General features: G+C 35.1%; 2 protein-coding genes across 6 annotated transcripts in view; one reads left to right on the forward strand and one right to left on the reverse strand.

Moving 5' to 3' along the window:
- The first annotated feature begins 3,515 nt into the window (after nucleotides 1-3,515).
- On the forward strand, nucleotides 3,516-6,854 carry TOMM6 (translocase of outer mitochondrial membrane 6). Its single transcript, XM_039340204.1, has 3 exons — nucleotides 3,516-3,731; nucleotides 4,153-4,254; nucleotides 6,603-6,854. Exons 1-2 carry the CDS (start codon nucleotides 3,610-3,612, stop codon nucleotides 4,247-4,249), a joined length of 219 nt encoding a protein of 72 aa, XP_039196138.1. The 5' UTR covers nucleotides 3,516-3,609; the 3' UTR covers nucleotides 4,250-4,254; nucleotides 6,603-6,854.
- Nucleotides 6,855-11,888: 5,034 nt separating this feature from the next.
- Nucleotides 11,889-15,102, reverse strand: part of USP49 (ubiquitin specific peptidase 49) — a 43,857-nt gene continuing 40,643 nt past the window's right edge. For 4 of the 5 annotated variants that reach the window (XM_039340165.1, XM_039340156.1, XM_039340173.1 and 1 more), the window contains exons 6-7: nucleotides 14,513-14,718; nucleotides 11,889-13,906 (exon numbers count right to left, since the gene is read on the reverse strand). In XM_039340165.1, coding sequence (XP_039196099.1) covers nucleotides 13,722-13,906; nucleotides 14,513-14,718 — 391 coding nt within the window. In that variant the 3' untranslated portion in view covers nucleotides 11,889-13,721. The remainder of the gene's footprint in view (nucleotides 13,907-14,512; nucleotides 14,719-15,102) is intronic. The other variant, XM_039340190.1, reaches the window with a different exon arrangement.

Genomic DNA, 15,102 nt, shown 5'->3' on the forward strand with positions numbered 1-15,102 from the left:
AATGGATAAAGTTTTTTGAAACCTGGAGGCTAAAACACAACATTAACAAAACCAAAGTCACCTTTTTCATTTGAACAAACAAGTTAACTATACACCAAAAGTGGAATTTAGGAACCAGCTAAGGAAGTTTAATCATAATCCAAAGTATTTAGGAGTGACCCTTGATCATCCCTTAATTTAAAGGGAACACTTAAGAAAAAACATAGATAAAATAAAAACCAGGAACAATATTCTACATATACTTTCTGGCATTAGCTGGGGAGCAGGAACTACAGCTCTTAAGACGTCAGCTCTTGCTTTGATGTATATGGCAGTTGAATATTGCAGCCCTATATGATTAGTGTTCACACAAAAACAGTGGATACTCAGTTTAATCACACTATGAGCTAATATCAGGAATTATTAAAACAATGCCTTCCGAATCACTACGAGTACTATCTAAAGTACCACCACAAAACAATCAGCCTTAAAATGTGCATGGCAGAAATGTGAGGCAAACCAATTATTACTTATACACAAGCACTGGCATAATGAAGTATTCAGGCTCAAATCTTGGAATCCACCATGGAAACATGGACAGCAATTAGTCAGAGAAGACTTTGCTATTGAGACAGCATGGTACCAGGAATGGGCAACTTCTAACTTAGATCTGCTTAATTTAGTATCTGATCCAATACAGTGCCCCTCTAGCTTTGATCCAGAATAAACTGGCTATCTTGGTCTTTCATCTGCATCTAGTATAATTCTGTTCGTTCTTGTCTGCAGTTTTATTTCTAATGTTTTGTATCAAATATATGTCCAATATATAATCCTTACAAATTTGAGTAAACCTAAATAGTAGATAGTTGAAGGTATTCTTTGCTTGTGTCTCACTTTATAATACTGCATCAAAGTATTTGTAAGAAATTTTGCTTCCTACTGTTTATACACATTACATATGTGAACAAATGTGGTGGGTAGATAATTCACAATCCCCAGATTTATAAACTAAATCTGGACATGTGTTCTGTACCCTAATAATACAAGTTTTAGGTAACAATTGAATGTAATAAGCTATTTTAGGTTGCACTGGTAGTTCTGTATATTGAGAATTCACTGTCTTACTCAGATTTCACGAAGGTAGCTTGTTTATCCAACTCTGTGAGGAATGAGCCAGTAACAAGGAAAAATCTAAGCTTGTTGAGAAAAAGTATACAAAGTAACCTGTGGTTATCTGAGAAGTTGGTCCTGATCTATATGAGTAATTGGTGAATAAGTAGCAAATCTCTCGGAAATTGACAATATATGAAATGTAAATAAAATACAAGATTGGAAACTTGATTACAATAGAATACATTTATTTTAGGGCTGACTGTGGAGTTATTGCTTTCTGTGCTTGGTTGTTTGCTTGCATGCAGACATTTTATTGTCTATCAGTTCTAGTGACTGTGGGATTTATTTACCATAGTTTGCCTTGCCAGGGTTAGTGAGGATGTGGTTGTCTCTTTGGTAGTTCCTTGATTTGGGCATTGTTTCCTGCTGGATTATTTGTCTGGTATTAATTCCTGCTCATCTAAATGTAATAATCTGGATAGATGATTACAAATTTCAGACAAATAGAAACACATTGCAGCAACTCAGTACACCAGAAATAGACCTACAGAATATCTTCCAATGCAACTTTATCAAAACGTTCTTGATCACCTAACCCAGGGGTAGTCAAACTTGGCTCTTTTATGACTCGTGGACTTCAACTTCAACTCAGGAATTCTGGGAGTTGAAGTCCACGAGTCATAAAAGAGCCAAGGTTGATTACCCCTGACCTAACCCATTCCAGCACAATCAACATAAGTTATACAAATGATAGCACTATCGCACATCAAGAACATCTCAGAAACAATCAATGGACTATTATAACCACACAACTAGAGCCCTCCAATGGGGAAAAAAGTCCTCTCCTGTATATCCTTTCAAAAACAGCATATTTGTTGTTTTTTTAGTTAGTGATTTTCCCTTGATGATAGTACTAGTTATAGAGGTTATCAATGGAATAAACCTTTTCTAAACAATACTGGACAGGCCTATTATCTGGTTTTATTTGGAAGGGGAAAGTAAGACACTGGCAAGTTAAAAATCTATTTCTTCAGTAAACCTGTCATTAAGACATTGGAGTTACCATGTTGAAGGGAAGTAACAGAGCAGCAGTTACAGAGTAGATTTTTGGAAACAAGTTGGTCCACTGGTTCTGAATAGCATTTGTAAGGGGTTCTTTTTCTTCCTCCACTTTTCTGGAAATACTATGGGTAAAATCAATGGAAAGGGCCACATCATTTTCAAATTTTCTCTAATACTTTCAGTTTCCTCACATGCAAAGCTGCTTCCATACTAATTGCCAGGGGTTTTTTGCTTCCCACCTCCAGAAATGCAGTAGCTAATAAATACTCCTAGCAGCTGCAGCCCCATTCTCCAACTCCTGCCTCTAGACCAGGGGCAGACAATCTTGGCTCTTTTATGACTCATGGACTTCAACTCCCAGAATTCCTGAACCAGCTATGCTGAGAGGAAAGGGAGGTTTCCAAGCTGAGCCATGCTGGCTCAGGAATTCTGGAAGTTGAAGTCCATGAGTCACAAAAGAGCCAAGGTTGCTTACTCCTGCTCTAGACAGAGAATGGACTCTTTCCAAATACCTGCCATCCCAGGAAATAATTTGTAATCATTGTAATTGTAATCCTTTTGAAAGAGTAATAGGAAGATTTATTACTGTTCTTTTTGCTCACTCCCCACATCAGGCTGTTACAAATTCTTCTTGCTGGGAGATTTAAATTAAGTTCCATACAGTATTTAACACTAAATAAGCTGAATTTTTTTCAGAGATTATAGCCTCATAAAAGAAAATTACAATATCAATGCACAAGTAACTGTTACCAAACCCAACTGATTCATGGGCCAGCTGGCATATTATACATAATTTTGCAAATATACTTGTTAACTCAGTTCCCAAGTGAGTGTTGTAGCAACAGCTGCAGACAAGCATTCCCAGATTATGAAACATTTATTTAATATATTTGTATGGCCACTCATCTTAAAAAGCTTTGAGCAGCTCACAACAAAAGGTAAAATTACAACACAAAAGTCCTGTGCCTTAATCATCTCCTTAGGATGCCCTGCAGCAAATTCCAATCACCCTCATTCCATTGCTTTTGTTCTACTGTATCCTGTCCCAGAGCATTGGTTAAAAAGCCAGATCTTGATGGCCTTTCAAAGACTAGAAGACTGGGGGAGGGGTCAAATCAAAGGGGGGGGAAGGCAATTTTAAGCTGTGTGGATTTCAACACCCAGAATTCCTCAGCCAAGACGGAACTGAAGTCCACACAGCTTAAAAGTTGCCAAGGTTGAAACGCCGGGAATCGTTTCCTTTGCGCATCTCGTGCTTTTCTTTCTCGCACCTCCGCAGCAGAGGAAATGAACCAGACCGCTCCCCAAGCGGGAGATCTTCAAGCACTCCGAAACCAGGAAGTGACGTAAAGGTCACGCGCCGGCAGTGACGGTTTTTTTGCTTGCCGGTGGGGGATATTTCCTCCGCTTCGAAGACCTTGTGCGAGTCTCTGCGAGGAATCCTGAGGCTTAGCTATGGTGACAGGCGGTCAAATAGGGCCTTCTGGCGGGAGTTCCGGCGCGGTTACCCCTGAAGGTCTGCGCGGCTGGGTCCGAGGAGCTTATCGCTTTGCCACAGACCGCAATGACTTTCGCAGGTGAGACAGGTATTGAAGAGCTTCGGGTCTCGACCAGAAACCCTACTGGAAAAAGAGGGAGCGCCCTCCGCTGCTTAGCTAAAGCTTCTCGTGCTCTATAAACTCGTTTTTCCCTACCTGATTTTAACACGTGCCGCGGCTGGGACTGCTGAAGATTAAAAGCCCAACAATCTGCAAAGTACCAGGTTGGAAATATATGTGCTTCTCGATGTATTGAGGTTCGTTAATCTTGAAGATGTAGAAAAAGTTTCCCCAAAGCATTGGAGAACACATAGATCATTTCTGAAACTGAAAAGATGTTCAGTTATTTGATAGTGTTGTTAGGTAAGAATACTCAAGTGTTTCTGGATAGAAAATTATGTATTAGCATTCTGTATAATCAGTATCGGTTGTCATTAGCTCTCACTTATATTTGTTACAGAAATCTCATAGTTAATCTGGGACTATTTGCAGTGGGTGTCTGGGTAGCCAGAAACTTAACAGACATTGATTTGATGGCACCACAACCTGTTGCATAACAGAGGTGAGTATATACCACAGTATGCAATTTCTTAACATTTTTCAGTAAGCGAATTATTCATTTATGTCAAGCTCAATTATTAAACTAATTACATTTGTTTTTATGCAAGCAACACAGCTTTGATCTAGTGGTAAAATGATACCAGGCTAGAAACCAGGATACTGAGTTCTAGTTCCACCTTAGGCGTGAAAGCCAGCTGGGCTGGACCTCAGGGTTGCTGTAGGAAAATGGAAGGAATTTTAGATATGTTTGCCACCTTATTTAAAAAAATAAAAGCAGGATTAAAAAAAATCTAAAAACCTTTTTTTTAGCAAACCACAATGATTGCCAAAATGACAATACAGTATCCATCTAGTGATGTCACATAAGTGCCACAATTATATATTTGAGTCCCAATATCTCAAAGTCATAGCATGACAAAGCATGTTTTCTCATTTTCAGCCTCCCCTCACTCCCCCACCCCCATTTCCTAATATTGTATAAAATATCCTACATTCATGATCTTTGTCTTGGTTACTTTAAATATCAGCTCTTATTATTATTCTTAAAATAGAGATTAGGCAAAAATTGCCCACTTACCAAAAGCAGAAGAAACTATGCCTTTTCTAATATTGTCACAAAGTAATTTTGGGGGGAATGGATTTTTCTCCTGTCCTTGAGATGGATGGGAATAAAGTATGCTGTTTAAAACTCACAGCTTTCACAGTCTTTCATCAGGCCCCAGGAAAAGGCAGGTGTGGTTTTGCTGCCCTCACAGAAAGTAACATGGTTCTCCAAAAACAGCTTTCTGAAAAGTCCTACCAATCCTGCTACAGACAAAACAACATGGGAAAATTACATAGCCCTAAGATGCAGAGGAAAGATGGGATTTCAAAACAATATTCTGCCTCCCTAAGTCAGAAATTTTCAATGAAACATGATTGCCTTAGCACCTTTCCTCTTGGGCGTTTACAACACACAAGTATGCTATTTCCTCCAGCAGAGGCCAGTCAGACACAACTAAATCAGCTTTTTTTTTAGCAGGGGAGGAGAAGGGGTTAGGGGGAAACAGGCACTCAGTTTGTTTCTGATATTTATTAGCCTGCAGCTTTCATTTATTAGCCTGCAGCTTTCCAAAAGAACTTGCCCCAATCTTTTTTTACATTTGGTATTGCTGGTGGGTAAGGGAGATTCAACTTGGCTATATATTGCAAAAACTGGTAAATAACAAGCATCAAATGTAATTCTTTGCAGAGGCAGGAATTGATATTAGGTCCTGCAAAGCCATTTGATTTGCCAAAGTATTTTTAAGTGAATAATTTTGAAAACAATTAGGCAGTGCTGATGAAGTCCCTTTAGCAGCTGTAGCAAAATTAACTGCCAGATGGGAATTACTCCTATAGCATGCAAATTAGAGTTCCCCCTCCATAACATCCTGGAAGCACCTCCTCTACATTCATGAAAATATTTTATGAGGTTTTCTTCCCTTTTCCCAAGGAAAACTCTACTTTCAAACTAGAGTACCTTGGATTAGCTTCAGCCTGCTCCTCCAGTGGGTTGGCAATGAGATGGAGGCTCTGCTATAAGGGCATTTCCTCAGCGAATGGTAGAAGAATGTCTTGAATTGAGGCAAGGAGGCTGTTTACTTGACTCCTACTATAAAAACCCTTCTACCAAGTTCTGGCATTTCTTATACCACAGCCATTTTAACATAGAGGGCTGGTTGAATGTATTGTTCTTATTTGAAAATGCAAAGGAAAAATACGACCAAAGTCTACAATTTATGAACAAATACAGCCATTAAACATGTTTAGACTTTGTGGTATCATTTGTTCACATACTGGAATATGTAAACATACCTAAGCAGACATTTTAACATAGGTTTCTAATTCTACTTGAACTTGTCTGCAAGAAATGCATAAAAGGTAGATGTGGTATAAAAGAGGATTTAGTGGTACTTGGAAAAGTTATTAACTATTAAACTGATTAGAGTTGTTCTTGTATCCCTGAAACTACACTCTTACTGAGAGCATACAGCAAACATTGTGATGTCTTAAATTGATAAGTGGATTTGAAAGTTTAATCTGTGAGATATTAATTCTGTAGCCTTTCCGAAAATATAGAATCTTTCTTGAAAGTCATTATCCCTAAGCAATTGTAGCCACCACTATGATTAGCTATATAATTTTAAAATCTTTTAGGATTTGTTTTTTCTCCCAGAATAAGAATTTGAAAATGAGAGTTGTATCATACACACTTCTACCAGTTATAGATTATGTGTATTTGTGAGGCTATATGTTGCTTCTTTTATTCAGCTGAGCAGTGCCATCAATCCTCTAATTTTTTTACCATTACATATTTTTTTTTTACAGATTTTACCTCTGTATGAGAAAATAGCAAGAATTGGAGAAAACAGAGGCACTCTTACCTGTACATTATTCTTCACTATGCTTAATTATTTGGCAGCATTAGGTTTTATACTCAATAATAGGTAACAGAATTCTATTGTTTTTGTTTTGTTTTGTTTTACTGAAATGTTTTTGATATATGTACATTATTTTGCAGAATTGAACTGTTAAGATTCTGATCTGAAATGTGAAATAAAGACATGTTAGTGCACTGGACTTTTTTCTTTTTTAATAGGAAATTTCAGTTTACAAAACAAGGTAAAAAGAGTAGATTTACAAAATCATAAAAACATGATTCATATTTCACTTTTAAAGAAGTAACAAGCCCCGGTCCTGTGTTTTAGTAGGACTATTAATTATTGAACGGAAAAATGCATTTTAAAAAGGCCTAGGTGAGGGTTAATTATGGACAACTTTCAGCCGGTATAACAGTTTGTGGTGCTTTGAGTTGATTGTATGTTATACATGGAAAAATTCTGTTGCATAGCATTTTGATTCCTTGAATTGCTCTATGTGCCTTTGAAGTTAACTGGAAACTATGAAAGATGTATTTTTTCTTTTAAAGTTGAGATGTTTGCCTCTTGGAAGATTACCACTGCCTTTGCAAGACATCTTTTAACATATTAGTTAGCAAAAGCAGAATGATTCTTCATCAGAAAATCATTTCTTTTTCAAACATGGATAAAACATGGATAGCTTAATACAAAAGAAACACAAACCAATCTATCAGTAGTCATCATAGACAAAATTAGAGGTCAGAAGGACCAAGAATGTAATCCTGTCACAGCTGTACATAATGGACAGAAAATTCCAATTTCCACTTTTGAGTCACTAAAAGTTTTTGCATTAAAAAAACCTTTAAATTTTTTGACAGATTGCTGGATATTGACAGATCTGTCCTCTTTTATTCACTTCCATTCTACAAAACCTTGCAGAAGAGGCAATATCATATGCATCCCAAGTGTAGAATAAGACCACTTCAATATTTAAGATTATATAAGGAGTAGTAAAAAGTGAAGCTGTAATTGCTACTCATAACTTCCCAAAGACAAAATTTATCAACTTTTGCTATTCTTAAAGTTAGAATAATTTAGCAGGTAACAAAAAAGTAGAGAATCCTTGCATTTAGGGAACACCTTCTTTAAAATTAACTTATAAGTGTGAAATAGGGTTGTTTTGGTGTCAAAATATATCAAAGAGAAGACCTATTGAACTTTGTATGCTGAAAACCCACAATCTAATCCAAGCATTCAACATACTTTAGGTAAAAGCAATTTCTATACAATTTCAAAAAGCAAGTAGAAATAAAGCCTACTTCTTAATTTTAGGCTAATAAGGCTAATATACTAAATCTTACATTTTATGGAAATAAATTCTCTCCGAACTGATTGGAATGCGAATAAAATCAAGTTTGTTTGCTGGTTACTATCTGCTGCTGGAATAACATAACTCTAAACCCAGACTGCTTCAATTACCACTTCACTTACTTGGAGTTTTAATTGTTAATTCTACCAATTGTTAATGATTGCAGAATTGTATATATATTGGGATTTCCTAAGTGGTGATAAACATTTTAGTAAGATCATTATATTCATATATTTTGCTGGATTCCTAAGTAATAAAATTGATTTTCCCTTAAATGTAGGATTATAGCAGCACTAGGAGCAAGTTTCTGTTTGTGTTCAGTTCCAATCATTTCAATATAAGCTGTATTGGATTTATAAAGAATTTTACAAGACACTATGTATTAGGACTGTTACATAGCATCCACAATTATATAATTTTACTATTAAATGTAGAGATGTAATAACATTCTTTCACCTTACTGTTGGGCTGGATACACAGGAGGCTATTCTTATTTCACTTAGAAATAGTGGCAATTGAGATATGAATTTTTAGAGTCTTCAACTGATAACGCATGCATGTATCCAAGTATTTCTGTTCAAAAGAGATTAGGGTTTTTTCCTTGCAACTAAAGTTCTATGAAATATTTTAACACTGTTGGTAGTGTATTTAAAATCTCCATTTATAATCCCATTTAAAGTGAATTTGAAGAGCACAGTTCAGCCTGCATTAGCATTGTTGCATGTTCTGTATTACAAATAATCAGGCAGTCTTGACCCTATTGAGAAGTGCTACACCTCAAAATTAGCATATTACAGCTATGCAATAGTAACCATGAATAATCTTAAAGTACTGTGTTCAAGAATGCATTTCAAGTTATTAGACAACTAGATGTCGGATCTAATTTCATGAAATAGTATTCAGTATATGGTTGATTTGTTAATCTTTTTTTATACAAAAGCATTTGTGTGCACTTGATACATACTATTGAAGTATTATCTGCATGAAGATATGTTGAGTCATTGTCATCTTTAACAGAAGAGAAAGAACATCATGGCAAAAGAGAACCATTATCATGCAAGGCACCAGTCAGTAGTTAAGAGCCATTTTCAAACTGCTTTGTCAATAAGCTGCTCTAGGCATTCTTACCATTTGTGTTTCAATTACCAATTACTTGCTTAAAGAGGAATAATCCTAGCTAAAAAAAAAATAAAAAAATACCAACAAGAATTTAACACAAAACCCAAAATGATCTACTTTTGAGCAAACCATTTGCATCATTAGAAATACAGTATTTAGACATATACAATAAAATACATCAAGTTGCTGGTAGGAAACATTTTTCCATTCACATATAGATAAGAAATGTTTTTTTAAAAAACCCCAAACCTGCTACCTAAGTATTGTAAAGACTCAGATTTGGGAATGAAGAAACTAAAAACCTGTGTCCCATGCAAAATATAGTTAGGTACAAGGCACCATTTTAAACTTTAAAAAATTGTTCATAAAGTTTTATCAGGAGGGAAAATTAATCCTATACCCAACTTTCACTCAATTCATAAACATAATAGTTAGCAATACTGTTGGATGTGGCTGCAATTTGTGCTGGGGATAATTGTTATTTCAAAATTAACTTGTTCACTTTCCTTAGATATAACATTCATAAAATATGGAATTCTACAATCAGAAAGAGATTGTATATATAAAGAGACATGCTTTTTTCTTAGCATCTCCTTCTGAATCCATACAACACATTTACTTGTGCATTTTAATTTCTGTGTGTAGAAATTTTCCCTGAAGTGAATGAAAACAGCTCATTCAAAAGTAACAGCAATAAAAAAAGAGGTCTCCATAGTTCAGCTTTACCATACAATAAAGAAATGTGCTAGGATATTGCCCTAATTTATTTCCTTGATATAGTTGGTAATATTTTCCATTGTTATCTAATAGGAAAAATAGCCATTATTTTCTTTTTTTCCCTTCCTATGCGTTGATTTTTTTTTATTAAGAGCTGTTTATTCTGCAAATTTTAGAGATACAAGTATATCAAATTAATACAATCTGATTTACATTTGATTAGATACTCCTGTAAAAAAATTATATCCTGAATTGCTTCCCTCAATTTTATTTTTTATCACTAAGTTTTGGCAGTAGGCATAGAATTAGCTGATTTAAATATTAAATGTAGCCAGCTTACGTTTGTAGGTTTTAAAAGTTGTTTCCCAAAGATGTTTATGAGAAGTAAGTTACTCAAGTTAATGGGCTTGCTCCCTAGTTAGCATTCTTAGGATCATGTAACTTAACATGACTAAACTACTACCAGGTACGTATATGCTTTTAGTCATATCTTTGCTGGTACACTATGTTTTGTGTGAATGAATCACTACTCTATGACAATTATTTTCAAATCAGGGCTGGTTGACCCTGTCAGCCCTGCAAGTAATACATATGCAAACAAAGGAGTTGAATGTGGCTAGAAAAAATAATAAGGGAAGACATGGTATCATTTATTATTCTGTTAGGCTTCAATTATAATGGCAATAGATAGAATTATCATTTTTTTTTCATTTTCTGCCAACTAGGACACTTTAAAACAGTGTACAAAGAATAGCAAGAACACCGCTTGCAGCAGATATAAAAGAAACAGCATAAAAATGCTATACACTTATCGCTTCCAAATAAAAGCTAATATTACAGAAACCTCACAGTGTTGGGAACAGCAAGCTCAATTCAAAAGTAAGTTACTTCCATCTCTTAAGATAACTCTTAATTGCACATTTTTATATCCCATGGCACTATTACTCACATGAGAGACTATGACTTTTCAAATCTTGGGAAATGTAAAACATTCATGGCTATCAATACACCCACCTCTCTGTTATCTTCCCTCTATATGTCTCCTATAAGTGTCAGATGTTCCTATTTACTCAAATATGGATCTAATACTCAATCAAACAGTGAGTATTAATGGAAGCTGTGCCAGCTTTTGATCAATCTTTCTAGTTTGGCTTTTTCTAGAGGTGGGTAACCTTTGAGGCTTCTACAGTTCTGAATACCTCACAATGATAAATTCTGCATCAGCCACAAGGACAGGAAAGAAGGTAATAGGTATGCGAGAAAGCTCAAGAACTCAAACCTCTCACAGAATCCATGAATTAGAGCCACCGAGAACCCTCTCAAAATTGTCTAGCTGCCAGGCAGCATTTTCCTTTATTTATGAGAGTAGAAACAACTGTAGTGTTACATGTAAGATATTCCTGGGGATGTTGTGAATTATTGTGGTGGGGTAGGGTGGGGTGGAGGTAGGGTAGCAAGATATTTTATGGCACTCAACAAGGAAGACAGTAAGAAAACAAATAATGGGAGAAAACTGAATTGGTAAATGCAAATGGCAGTGGCTGAAAGATCTTAGTTTATAAAAATGACCACCTTTCACTTTTGTTTTGAGATTCTTGAATAGAGGAATAATCTGAAATAATGATAATATTGAAGGGAAATAAGTAAGGCCTGCACGTCAGCCCCAACTATCTTTCCTGGAGATAATCTTTACCAAGCTTTTCACGTTGTAAAAATCATCGTGCTGATTTTTGCACTTTAATTCACCTTTCAAAGTCAATCTTACCAAAACAAAAGGTCTGCTCCTTGATTCAAGTTATATTACATTGCTTAAACGCCTCTTAATAATTACAGTAGTTGAACTGTGAATTTATTATCAAGAATGCTTCTGCTAAAAAAATCTTTCTGGAAAGGTAATTATGTTGTTTTATAAGTCACATCCGGGCTCTTGAGTGTTCCTATCTGTTTGACTGGAAACTGTAATTTGACAATCAGAAAGTGAATCATAACACTGCATATAGGAATCCCATGCACTTCAATATAATCCCTAGCAGGATGAGAAGAGACAAGTTGGTAGGTTTTTCTTTATTTTGTGATTCAATTTCATCAGGAATTTGCTGATGGATTTAAAACACCAATTCAGAATTACCACAAGAGAGCACATGAAAACATTGCATGTGCTAGAACCATGTCCATTTTTGTTTAAAAAACCCCCCAGCTTGACACTATCACATTTGTGTTGGGTTTGTCGCAGATCTTCATAGACATTGATTTCTCCCACTCTGCTGAAAGCTGAATCTTAAGACACAGCAATTTATATTCTTGGTTGACTAGTACAGCTATTAAAGACCCTGTGAATTTTTCAAGGTTATGTACAAACCAGCAAAAGAATCCATTTCATGTACCTTGAGTGAATAATACAGAATTTGTATGCTATATTTCTTTGCTGAAAGGTAGCAAGTTGTTTGGCTGCAATGAGGTCTGTATTTTTCTAAGTATGACCCTCACAAAGAACTGAAACAGTGGTAGTCATGAAAGGTTAAAAGTAACCATGATAAATTGGATGTTAGTGATATTTAAAGTTTACATGAAGTGGTCAGGAGCTCTTCCTTTAAGAGATACAGTATACTAGAATTTTAATGTTAGATTTCCAGAGCTGTATATGTATAATGTCTCTGAGACAGCAAGAACAGCAAATAAGGGAAAAAGAGAATATAGGTGCACAGTTTAGGTGCAATCTCTTTCACTATAAGACTCCAAAATAAACCTCTTTAAGACTTCCCAAAAACACAACAAAGGGAAAACTGAATGGAAAAATGGTCATGAAAAGGAGATATTATTAAGGTGAAATGATCTTGTCACTCTATGTAATGGCTACTATATTCCTGACCATTTTTTTTATATATGCAAAAGCTTTATGCATTTAGGGTAAGAGTTCAATTTTAAAAATCTGCATTTGTTGAACCACGTGTCATTAATACTGAAAACCTAAGCTTCACTGTAAACCTGAATGGATTCAGAAGACCTATTCATGCAGTGATCATAAGATAAACAGTAGATGACGAAAATCTTGAAAGTAATGTATCCCATATTAACTGTTATAATTACACAAGAAAAGTTAGATGGCAAATTTAGTTTACGTAGCTGTCTTGTTAGCAGTTAATAAGATTAGGTGGGAAAGAAAAACAGTATTTGTAATTTTTAGCACAGATTCAAATTGAAGTATGCAATAAATTACTCAGATGTGTATATAATTTCTACTTTTGTTCATTCCAACAGATTGGGGTAATTGTAGGATACAAAATTTTGTTTTGTTACCCAAAAGATATAAACAAGAACCAATGATCATATTTTCCCAGTTTAGAAAAATCATTGTTAAAGAGTTTTTGTATAGTACAATTCTATCTACCTAAATTATGTTGGTCGGAAAGAACAATATATTATAATTGGCGAATTATTTACACCAAGAAGTGCAACAACAGTTCACCACATCAACAGAATAGAGATAGAATTCTACTATTCATTTGTTTTCTTAAGTAATGTATAGATTTACGATCAGTTGAATGGCTTTGTATCCTGGCTGTACACAGAAGTTTTGAATGTACCTACTTTTTTATACCACATAGCAATTCCTCTTTGAAAGAAAATAAATGGTCGTACACATTGGAGGCTGTTACTCTTTTTGGGGGAGGAGGAAGGGTTTACAAATGCACCTGCCTTTTAAAAAAAAATAGATGTTCTGCTACAATCTTATAGAACAGAGTTGCACAATGCACATAGTAGGAGGACCAATTTTCCAGACGGTGGATCCAAAATTCTTGCAACAATATTTGTTCCTGCCTAGATGAATTAATTCCAAAGGCTTTTGAAAAAGAACCAGTTGATTGAGAAAAATGTCTCCTTTCAGGGGAGTGTCAGTCTTCTAACATTATGTTTAGACAGCACCTGAGCTTGAAGTTGTGTTTCTGAGATACTTGCTCTGCCCTGTATAGTTCTTTGTGTATAAAAAAGAATGTACGCTTGGGTTTTGCATACCTCCTCCACGCTACATACATTCAGTTTGGAGTCATTGCAGTGGACCCAAAACCCTAAAAAGGAGAAAAAAAAAACATAGGATATTAATGGCATTTTTAAATAATCATTGGGAGAAAAACATCCAAAAATAATGCAATCAATTCCATAAGCCCAAGAGAAGGTTGAGAATTCTGACTGTGCCTTAAAAAGACTCTTGATTTCAGTTTTTTTGTTTCACTGATATTTCTGAGTGATAATTAAGAGAAAAAACAATTCTAATTCTTCCTACAGAAGGCTGGAAAAATGTAATACAACATTTTGTAAAGAAGTGCAATAACTAATTCGAGCGGAAGCAAATTCTTCATTCATAGATTTCTCAAAAGTTTGTTTTTCAGCTTAAGCAGTAGAAACATCAATCGCTCTGATTCTCTGTCTCACATAGACACAGACAAATAAAATGCAAGCCTGAGAAAAAAACCTTTTAAAAAAAACAACAAGTAATAAAGTTTCTCCTCATTGTGTTTAAGCTATGGAAACATAATAGATTTTTTTATTCTAATGTTATTATTAGTGCAGTGAAAGCTGAGCAATATAAACTTACACAAAACAAATATGTTTTTATGGAAGAGATAAATTTATACGATGCATTAACTTTTCCCCCTGTAATAAGGCTCACGCACCTCCCTCTGTGTTGTAGCAATATGCCGTGTAATGTCCTGAGCCAAACCCTTTCCCGTGATGCATCACCACAGCCGAGAGGTCATAGACAAAGGTCTCTTTGTCAAGAGAGGAGAAAGTATCCCTGCAGCAGTAAGGTTCCATGTTTAATACCTGGTCAAAGAGGACATGGACCCCAATCTTCTCACGGTGATTACGTCCAGACCACCTGCAATTTGAAAACATTTAATCAAAAGGACTTTTAAAATGAAACAGGATCAGATGCAATATCTTTGAAAAAAATATATACTAATTATTGTCATTATTGTATAAATTTTCAACTAATATTTTTTTCAAGTTTACTTGACATGCATTTAATATATGTTTTATAACATTGTTATAACCTAATTTCTCTATTTGAAAACTATTGTTTTTATTTACTAAATCCTTGACATATTTTCTGAAATAGATAATAAGATAAATGTATTTATACTAGGGCTATGATTCTTAATGTCCTGGAAAACTACCAACATTGATTATACTGCCAGATATAACAAATATGTTGTTTTAACCATTTAGTCGTGTCCTACTCTTGGCAATTTTACAGGCAAGT

Source organism: Crotalus tigris, unplaced genomic scaffold, assembly GCF_016545835.1.
Source record: "Crotalus tigris isolate CLP2741 ecotype Arizona unplaced genomic scaffold, ASM1654583v1 scf7180000017550.10884619, whole genome shotgun sequence".
In the NCBI taxonomy this organism is placed as follows: Eukaryota; Metazoa; Chordata; class Lepidosauria; order Squamata; family Viperidae; genus Crotalus; species Crotalus tigris.

Coding starts and splice junctions, on each gene's coding strand:
- TOMM6 (XM_039340204.1), top strand. CDS start 3,610: ATGGTGACAGGCGGTCAAATAGGGCCTTCTGGCGGGAGTTCCGGCGCG. Junction 3,732..4,152: donor GACCGCAATGACTTTCGCAG/GTGAGACAGGTA, acceptor TATTTGTTACAG/AAATCTCATAGTTAATCTGG.